The following is a 10,349-nucleotide window of genomic DNA, read 5'->3' as shown; positions in this document are numbered from 1 at the left end:
ATTGTCTTCTTCCCGGCGACATTTTACGACGTTGAAACGAAATCGCAGGTGTAACGTCTGTAAATAGAAGGTGCCTCCTCTGGATTTCTTTCTTCTAGAAATGAATCAAAGCACCTGATTTTGCATTTTTTGTTTTTTTGTTTTTTTTTGTTTTGTCGTGTGTGCTTTTTTTCAGCAGGCTTGGGACCGCGTCTCCCACCCGGGTTAGGATGGCTGCGGAGCTGTGCTGTTAAGCGGTGCACGGTGGATGTTTGGAAATGCCTCGCCATTACTTTGGTGTCTGGGACGCCTAACACTGAGCTAGGAGAGAACATCGGGCGAGGCCATTGGAAGAGAGGGGCCACGTGATCCCCAGGGTTCACACAGTGCTGTGTTAAAGGTGTCAGAGCTCCATTCCCTATACATTATCTACATATACTTTTTATATACATATTTATTTATATTTATATCATGCAAAAAGCTTTGTGCTACGAAAATGCAGGGTCATTTTTGGGGTGCTCATACCAAGAAACTTCAGCTCTGGGCTACCTCGGCCAAAACTCTTTTACAAGTTTGCCAGAGTACCACTCCAACACCTGCTACCTGCAGGTAGATAGCTCGCCATGCTCTCCACCCCAGGATCCAGAGCAGAGAGAGAGAACCCAAAGAAATGCCATTCCAGAGCCTGTTCGCCAGCAACCCATCATCCCTTCCCCTTGCTCCAGTACCACCTCGACCCAGAGTAGCCCGGACAGAACCATTCTGGAATCGCTGGACAAAACCTCCTATGCCACGGGTCGACCAAGGAACTGCAACGGGAAGGCTGGCCCACCTAAGGAGATTTTCCCCTGGATGAAGGAGAGTCGGCAAAACTGCAAACAAAAAGGCGACATCACGAGTCCAGGTAGGAGGACCGAAAATGGGTCATTGAGTTTACGATGCATGTTGGTATCATGTTGTGGGCATGTCGGGTTAATGGGAGTTCTGGTTACAAAGAGAAAGCAATCAAAAGTTTGATGATCAGTTTGCAGGTTGTACGACATATAGAAATTAAACAGTGTTACTTATTACTTTATATATATAATCTTCCGTGTGTGTGTGTATATATGTATATGTATATAAATAAATGCATATATAATAAAGTAAACAAATATTTATTTATTATATACATATATGTGTTACTTAGATAGATAGATAAAGTAATATCTATCTATCTATCTATCTATCTATCTATCTATCTATCTATCTATCTATCTATATAGTATATATATATATATATATATATATATATATATATATATATATATATATATATATATATATATATATATATATATATATATATATATATATATATATATTTATTTTTTTTTTTTTATTTATTTATTTTCAGAATCGCAATCTCATTATTAGGTAGTGTACGTAGCAGTACACGGGAAAAGTAAGATTGGCACCAGCACCGGAAGTTGTGTATAATCACCTTTTTTATTTGCGTTCACAACACCGTTCGCTAATAGAAACTTAAGCGAATTTCATTCTCCTTATTTTAATGGCACATTTGAGGAGATGAATTACCTACTCGACAACATTATTTACTTACATTTTTTTTTTAATTTGGAGATACCCAGAACTTTATCATACACTTCTAATGCGAACTTTGAACAATTTGCATATTTTCTGCGCTATGTCGGTAACGTTTTTAGCAAATACTACTTTTAGTATAGCACCTATACGGCCTAAAATGTCGATTTCATACGTTTAAGTGTGATGGGGGGAGTGGGGTGAGGGTGGACAAAGGATAGAAAACCATGAAACCAGGGTGAATATTGAACGAAACTTTTTTGAAAACTGTAAAGTTATTTGAGATTGAGATAACTCTATGAGTTACACTTTCTTTTATTTATTTATTGGTAGAATACATCGGGTAATTAATTACAGAGGCACATGCACTGGTACATTTTCTTTATTTCTATTCTAGAGGACATCTTCTTATAGTGTTTTGGTGTTTTATTTTAATTGTACTGTGTTCAGGAACTTATAATGAAGGGTACTGAATAAAAATAAATAGCTGGGCAAAATGGACTCTCCTCATTTATTAAATTTGTTATGTAGGCCGTGTTTGTATATACATATGTATGTATATATATGTATATATATGTGTATATATATATATATATATATATATATATATATATATATATATATATATATATATATATATATATATATATATATATATATATATATATATATATATATATATATATATATTCTTATTGTGTCTTTTATTTTTCTATTTTTTCTATTCTTCATTATGTACTTTCACTTTGAGGTACATTTTTTTGTATGAAAATGTGCTATATAAATAAATGTTGTTGTTTTATATATATATATATATAGATAGATAGAGAGAGAGAGAGAGAGAGAGAGAGAGAGAGAGTATACTCTTAAAAATAAAAATGGCAAAAGTTTGTTGGTTCCCAAATGCACCACCCACAAGAAGGTTCCAGAAAGAAAACTTTATTTATTTTGGTCCAAAGCAGATTCCATTAAAAACATGAACAGATGAAAACAGAACTCTCACTGCATAGAATAACACAGGCCCAGTTCAGGTGTTCTTGATCTGCTAGTATGCTGCCTACTTCACATTTCATATTTCTCTTTTGGCCACATATCAGGAACTTTTTTAAAACTTAAAGAACCAACTTCGTGTGTAAAGAAGCCTTCATATGGTGAACTGGTTCTGTGTCAAGCAATAGAAGCACACAACTCAGTAAACAGCAATTTCAGAACAGACTGTTTAAGATATGAAAGGCAGTATATAATAGATAGATAGATAGATCCATAGATAAAAAATTAAAGTTATACTCATTATTTAGAATACATTAATTATTTACACCAGTCTATAATTTACCATTTTCATTCTTTTCAAGTCACAATTTACTAGTAATTAGTTTCCTGTAGTATAAAAAACATTATTTATATAGAGATACATACATATGTATACATTATGCTTCATTTATTAATATAATACAATATAATATAATTTTAAGGCCTTCATAATAAATTTGCCAAATGAGAGGAGACCATTCAGACCATTCTAAACACTCATTTGTTTAGCTAATATCGAAGCTGTTCTGATATCACATCCAGGTACTTCTTAAAGAATGAATTATTCTATATACTCATAGTACTTACTATATGTGTAAGTAGATACAATTTTATAAAAACTGTATAGATGAAAGACTTCATGTTATGTTGGCCCTACTCATATTTGCTAAACATAAAAGTCAATGCGTACTGCATATTAGCTTTAACATAACTGCATTGACCACATCAAAGTGCTTTCATTTATCCGTCCATACCTTCATTCAGCCATCGATCCGAGAGTCTAATTCTTTACCTGTATATAACCGAGCAACAGGATGGAGTGCATTAGCAATGATTTTGTTCATTTTACATGAGATTGGCACGATGTTATTAGACATTAGGGGTGAGTTATGAGCTAATTGCTTACTGGAGAAAGAAAGACTGTAAAATTGCCTATAAATGAGAAAGAAAGAAAGAAAGAAAGAAAGAAAGAAAGAAAGAAGAGTCAGACGAGTTCAAATCCTGATGAGTCTTCTTGAAGGTCATGTGCTGTCCTTGCCTTTTGCCCACAACAGAGGAGTCTGCATGTTGTCCACCTGAAAACTTAAAGATTTAGCATTTTAAGAGAAGCAATCTGACAAAACATTAAATCTGTTGATCCGGTGGTTTTTACACTTATTTTTGTTAACCATTGTAACACTTTGTTTTATCAAACTCTTTTGCATTGATCAAAATTGATTATTTTTATCAGTGAAAGTGATGATGTTGCCTGTTATTTCAAGAAGCAATCAACGTTTATTTTCAACAGCCCCTTTCTGCGGTAGCACCATGTTTTAGGGTTCAACATTATCATAAACACACATTAATGTCTTTGAATTTTCCAAATTTCTAAACTATTAGCCATTGCAAATTTAAAGGCATAGACGCAGAAAAATGTGTGAGCTGAAAGTTACGCCCAAGGAAATTTATATAGCAAAAAGGAAGAGATGGTTTAAATCCTGGCCAGGCTCCACCATCTTAAAGTTTGCATGTTGTCTTTGTGTCCCTGCAGCATTTCAACAACCACATCTGAAACAAAAAACATACAAAACAAAACAAAGTTAAACACACACACACACAAAGTAGTAATTATTTAATTCACTTGATATATGAACTTTATTTGTTTCATTATTTCCACAAAGTTAGCAGAGCTCATTGATGAGAGGCTTTCAGGGCATCTTTAGATTTTGCAGGGCTGGATAGCAAATCAGCATTGTCATCTGAGCATTAGGCCTTCTGCTTACCCAGGGTATAAATAAACAGCAAAATCATCAGTGAAGACTCCATTCTTAACTTAAATTAACCCTTCAAACTTTATTTATGGAAGGAGTGTCTTCAACTTAATACTGTAAGTGTTAATTTAAAAATGATGGATGTGTTATGAGATAGATAGATAGATAGATAGATAGGTAGATAGATAGATATGAAAGGCACTATATAATAGATAGATAGATAGATATGAAAGGTACTATATAATAGATAGATAGATATTAATTTTAGTATAGTAGGCAAGATAGATAGATAGATAGATAGATAGATAGATAGATAGATAGATAGATAGATAGATAGGTAGATAGATAGATATGAAAGGCACTATATAATAGATAGATAGATAGATATGAAAGGCACTATATAATAGATAGATAGGTATTAATTTTAGTGTAGTAGGCAAGATAGATAGATAGATGATAGATAGATAGATAGATAGATAGATAGATATTAATTTTAGTATAGTAGGCAAGATAGATAGATAGATAGATAGATAGATAGATAGATAGATAGAAAGGCACAATATAAAGATAGATATTCATTTTAGTGTAGTAGGCAGGATAGATAGATAGATAGATAGATAGATATGAAAGGCACTATATAATAGATAGATAGATGGATAGATAGATAGATAGATAGATAGATAGATAGATAGATAGATAGATAGATAGATAGATAGATAGATAGATAGATAGATAGATAGATAGATAGATAGATAGATAGATGTGAAAGACACCACAGATATATATTTAGACTGATTTTTAATTTTTTTCCATGAAACTCAAAGATTTAACATTTTGAATTATATTACTTAACCAAATGTTAGATCTTTTAGTCTGCTGCATTTGTTTTTGTTGAGGTGGTCTGATCACTTTGTTGTCTTGGACTCGTTTACATTAATTCAAATTAGTTTTTTTTTTTATCAATGCCTGTCATTTAAATGAGCAATCAGAATTATTTTTAAGCAGGTCCTTTCAGCTATGCGCTCCATGGTTCAGGATTTATACCTGCACAATTTCATTAAACACACCTCCATGTATTTATGGCTGTCAGTGTCCATATTTCCAAACTGTTACCTTCATAACCTACATATTCAAAGTCACAGAGGCGGGGAGGTGTGAGAGCTGAAAGAGCCGCCAAGTTACTTTATAAACGCAGTAAAGGAGAGGCAGAGCTCAAACCCTGGCCAGCCGCAGTCTTCTTACAGTTTGCTTGCTGTCTTGGAGTCCTTGCAGCATTTTGCTCACCACAACTCTGTTGCTTTCCTTCTTCATGTCTAGTCGATTGGTGGCTCTATGTTGGCCGAATGTGTGTGTACAGGAGTGTGTCCTGAAATAAACTGCAGTCCCATTCGGTATTATTTGTTCTCTGCACCTGTCTTTAGCTCCCCATGACCCTGTACAGCACTCACAATGTCGTTCAGGATTTAGCACAATTTTAAGATAATCACTCAAGGTTGGTATCATTATGACTGCCTTTTCTTTCTCTTATTGGTGTTTGCACAGGTTGTAGATTGCTGGTGTTGTTTCACTTTCTCCGTCACAGAGTACTGTAACTGCACTTTGTTTCTCTCTTTCAGCAGAAAGCCATCCCGATTCCAACGTCAGCAGCTCGGCTTCCAAGCGCGCCCGCACCGCTTATACCAATTCCCAACTGGTAGAGTTGGAGAAAGAGTTTCACTTCAACAGGTATCTGTGTCGGCCACGCAGGCTAGAGATGGCCAACCTTCTGAATCTGTCAGAGCGACAGATCAAAATCTGGTTCCAAAATCGAAGAATGAAGTTTAAAAAAGACCACCGAGGAAAAAGTGGAAGCAGTTCTCCTGGAGGAGGTTCTCCTGGCCGAAGCTCACCAAGTAATTCATATTCAGGGCAGGTGCAAATGCAGGGTGATGGTGGTTTTGACTCCCCATTGTCTAACACTTACAAGTCAAATGGCAACATGTATGGTTTAGGCTACACAACACCCATCTATGAGAGCTCTCCTTCACAAAAATGCTATGGGGTGGCCTCCATCACACCCAATTATGATCAGCTACCCTTGCAAACTGAAGTCAACTTTGGGAGCCCCAATTTGCAAACTAGCCCAAGCTATGCTGGGGGCAGCTACGGTGAACCCATATTAACAGCCGGTCATGGCACACACTTCAGTCTGAACCTGTCAGCATCTTCCACCTTGGACTACAACTGCTCATCTCAAATTGCTGGCAAACCTCAGATTGGGCAGTGTGAGGTCCTGCCGGCATACACTGACTTAAACTCACTTCCAGCACCTCAGGGAATGGCTCAGGAACCGCCGACTCTCACCCATCTGTAGGACATGGGAAGGAAAAGGCCAAGAGGATTGTTGATGTTCTTCTACCCCTTTCAATTAACTCAATCAGAGGCTTGGGAATCCTTCTTTAACTGGATAAAGTTCTGGAAAGGGGAAGCCATGCATGTTGAATATGATAACTTGCATTTACTGAGCACTGACGAAGCCATGAAAAACGTATCAGGTCAAAATTTAACAGGGTCCTTAGTTTGTTTTGGTTTTTTTTTTCTAAATATCAAAGGTGATATTGAGCTTGTTCACGGGTACTTTGAATTTACCTGCCTGGTTTAATATAATAATCTTGTTAGCTTATTATGAGACATAACACTAACTGTGTGCTTTTCTTATTCTATTTGTAATTATGTTGAATAAATTATATCTTCTTATGAAATGACTAGCCATTTCTGTTGACTCTTATGTGCTGCATTTCTAATAAACAGGGTATATAAAGCTTAATGATAGATAGATAGATAGATGGATAGATAGATAGATAGATAGATAGATAGATAGATAGATAGATAGATAGACATGAAAGGCACTATATAATAGATAGATAGATAGATAGATAGATAGATAGATAGATAGATAGATAGATAGATAGATAGATAGATAGATAGATAGATAGATAGATAGATAGATAGATTTCTTATACAGTGCCTTAATTTTTATCTACACACTTATAAATAAAAGAGCCAAAGTGGTTCTTCAGAGAGACGTCATAGGGTACCATATATGGGTTCCCTAAAGATTAATCCAAATGAAATTTCCAGGAAGGACCTTTATTTATAAATAACCAGGAATAGCGGCTGGATTTCTAAAATACCAATTTGTTCCTTATTTTCAAAGACCTTAGGTAGCCTATACTAAACTGTAAAAGAAAGATTTCTGGGATTTTTTCCACATATTACAAACCTTTTAAAAGCTCAAATATTCAGCTTCATATGCTCTTTGTAAAGTGATAAAAATATGAGGAGCAACACAGCCCATTGAAGTGCTGTTTAAGAAGAATGATTTTTAAGATTAACATATGAATGACACTATATAAAAGATAGATAGATAGATAGATAGATAGATAGATAGATAGATTTGAAATCTGAGCTACTTTATGTGTTTCATAAATATATAGATAGATAGATAGATAGATAGATAGATAGATAGATAGATAGATAGATAGATAGATAGATAGATAGATAAAACGCTTAAAGAAATGCACATTAAAACGAAAAAAAAAAAACATAGCAATTTCAAGGATGTCTTTTCACATCTCCTATACTCATGTAAAATGCATCAGGCTGACTATTGCATGTTCTCTGAACAAAATTACTGTCTGAAACACTTTAATTTTTTTTTTTTTATTGTTTTAAATTCGTTCTAATTACTCCTTACAGTATATATTTTTAGAAGATGTGGCACCAAAGAAAAATGGGAGAATGACAAGAAAGAGGAGAATGCCAGTGTTGTTATTTGCAGTGTGAATAGATTGATTGGTTGTTTGCACTAATCTATTTGAATAATTAATTAAGTCAGTCACGGAATTATCTGTTTTATTTTATCTTTTTGTGACTCTGAACTTCGTCAAGCGTGTTTAAATATGTTGCAAGGAATATGTATATATATATAATGATACTAGTAAATGAATATGAGGAAATCGAGTGCAATAAACACTCCAAAAACACCACGTACGTAATATTGGAAAGCTTCTCTCTAACCTTCCGTGCGCGGTATCTAATAAGAGGTGCGTTTTCAGCACTCGGCTGACGGGCGTTCAGGCGTTCTCGTTTCATTATGAACAGGGCTCTGTTGTTCCGCTGCTTCTCCCTGGCGCTCGCAGCATAACGAGGGGCCGCGCCTCACCCGCCTCTCACCCCCATTAATCATCCGGACAGGGCGCACTTGGTGAAGCCCGAGCGCATCCTTTGAACTCACAGTTAGTATTCAGCGCTGCAGAGCCGCAGCCCATCACAGTTTAACAATTATCTCTGCTTCGACCAGTATTGAAAAAGCGAAAAACAAAATGCACTTGAAAGAGGCTTGTACCACGTGAAATTAAAAGCAAAATTTTCCGGGAAATTTGCTAATTACTTTAATTCGTGCCTAGGCAATTATACTTCCTGTATTAAGTATTAGCCACGATACGTTAGACACGAACTATAATCGCTGTTTAAACTGATTTTTGAAATTATTTCTGTTATATTCAATTGGAAATTGGCGCATTTTTAAGATTTCTAACAGTTTGGTCAAAATGACGTTAGCTTTATTGTTATCTATCTATCTATCTATCTATCTATCTATCTTTCTATCTATCTATCTATTATATAGTGCCTTTCACATCTATCTATCTATCTATCTATCTATCTATCTATCTATCTATCTATCTATCGAGAAACAACCACGCTTCCATGTAACCGATACTACATTTTACAGTACCAGTTAAGAGCAAGGGAAAGATATCTTTCTTTTTTTCCTCACTGTGTTTTTTCCGTCATTCTATCACGATGAAAATTCATCCTCTGTTAACGTTTCAGGTTCCCATGGAAAGAACAAGCCAAGCTAGCAAGGACACCAAAAATGTTTTTAAACTTGTTATTGGAGGCTTCTCCATCTAAATTTAATTACGCGTTCAGCAAATGCACATCTCTCTCGGCCGCGCGCGCGCACACGCTGAAACCCCCAGAACTCCCCCCTCTACCCTTCCCTGTGTGTGATGCATTAAAAATGTAAATAATACGAACATCAATTCATATAAATAAAAACAGCGGCATATGTATTCTTGTTTGGCTCAGAAGCAGATTAATATGCAGTCGTTCGTGATAACAATACATCAGTATAATGCTGGAAAGAGAAATATTAAAGGAGCACAACTGATAAAATATTATTCTTTCGTTTATATAACAGTAAATGGTGTGTTCGAAGCAGAAGATGAGTCTGAACGTATTTATCGCCGTTACCTGTTTGTTTTCTATGCCTTATTATTCCGCATGCGCATCACCAGCACGCTGTTATCACAGCGTATCGATTGTGCACTTCAGATTTCCATTGTTGTCCCGGTGCTTTTTCTGTAATCGATTAATATTTGACATTTACTTGCTTTCTAACACTTTGGATTGGTCTTCTCTTGAGTAAAATGGGTGTAAATTAAATTCATGCAACGAGCTATATTTCATGCCTGTGGTGCCGTCCTTTACATGTAAAACTGAACATTTTACACGATTGAAATAAAAAGAAGCTCGATGCTTTAACCCCCTTTCGCTAATGATCATCTGTATGTTTCAGGTAAACTCGCAGCGCGGCTTTAAGATGGATTGTCGGTAAATGCCGAAATTGATACTTCCGCATTAATGCGCCATTTGTGGATTTCATCTGTTTATTTATATATTTATTTAAAACATCACTTAAAACGTATCAGTTCGACCAGCTCGGAATAAACTCTTTACATTCTTGCCCATTGCAAAGCTTACACGCCAGCCCCTCTTAGTTCTCTAGAGATCGTTGCATCCATCGCTAATGGAGCTTTCGCTGGGTGGGGGCAGTTAATTTTAAATGAATTACAGTTCCATTCTCGGAATTAAATCAAAGCTTTGGGGGATAACTCGATTTCCACAGCCTCTGGTTGCAAAGGTCACACGCCGTGCCAGGGCTGCTGAGTCTGCGATGCTTGG

The 10,349-nt window shown here is 35.6% G+C and overlaps 1 protein-coding gene across 2 annotated transcripts; it reads left to right on the top strand.

The window, feature by feature from the left end:
- Positions 1-349: 349 nt before the first annotated feature.
- On the top strand, positions 350-7,084 carry LOC120524882 (homeobox protein Hox-D3-like). Of its 2 annotated transcripts, none has more exons than XM_039746704.1 (2): positions 350-883; positions 5,957-7,084. In XM_039746704.1, exons 1-2 carry the CDS (start codon positions 451-453, stop codon positions 6,691-6,693), a joined length of 1,170 nt encoding a protein of 389 aa, XP_039602638.1. In that variant the 5' UTR covers positions 350-450; the 3' UTR covers positions 6,694-7,084. The 2 variants fall into 2 exon arrangements, with proteins under 2 accessions (XP_039602638.1, XP_039602637.1); XM_039746703.1 differs by having other exon boundaries at positions 352-883; positions 5,960-7,084.
- The last annotated feature ends 3,265 nt before the right edge of the window (positions 7,085-10,349 follow it).

This window comes from Polypterus senegalus, chromosome 3 (assembly GCF_016835505.1).
Source record: "Polypterus senegalus isolate Bchr_013 chromosome 3, ASM1683550v1, whole genome shotgun sequence".
NCBI classification, from domain to species: domain Eukaryota; kingdom Metazoa; phylum Chordata; class Cladistia; order Polypteriformes; family Polypteridae; genus Polypterus; species Polypterus senegalus.
This window is presented reverse-complemented; position numbering and strand designations above follow the sequence as displayed.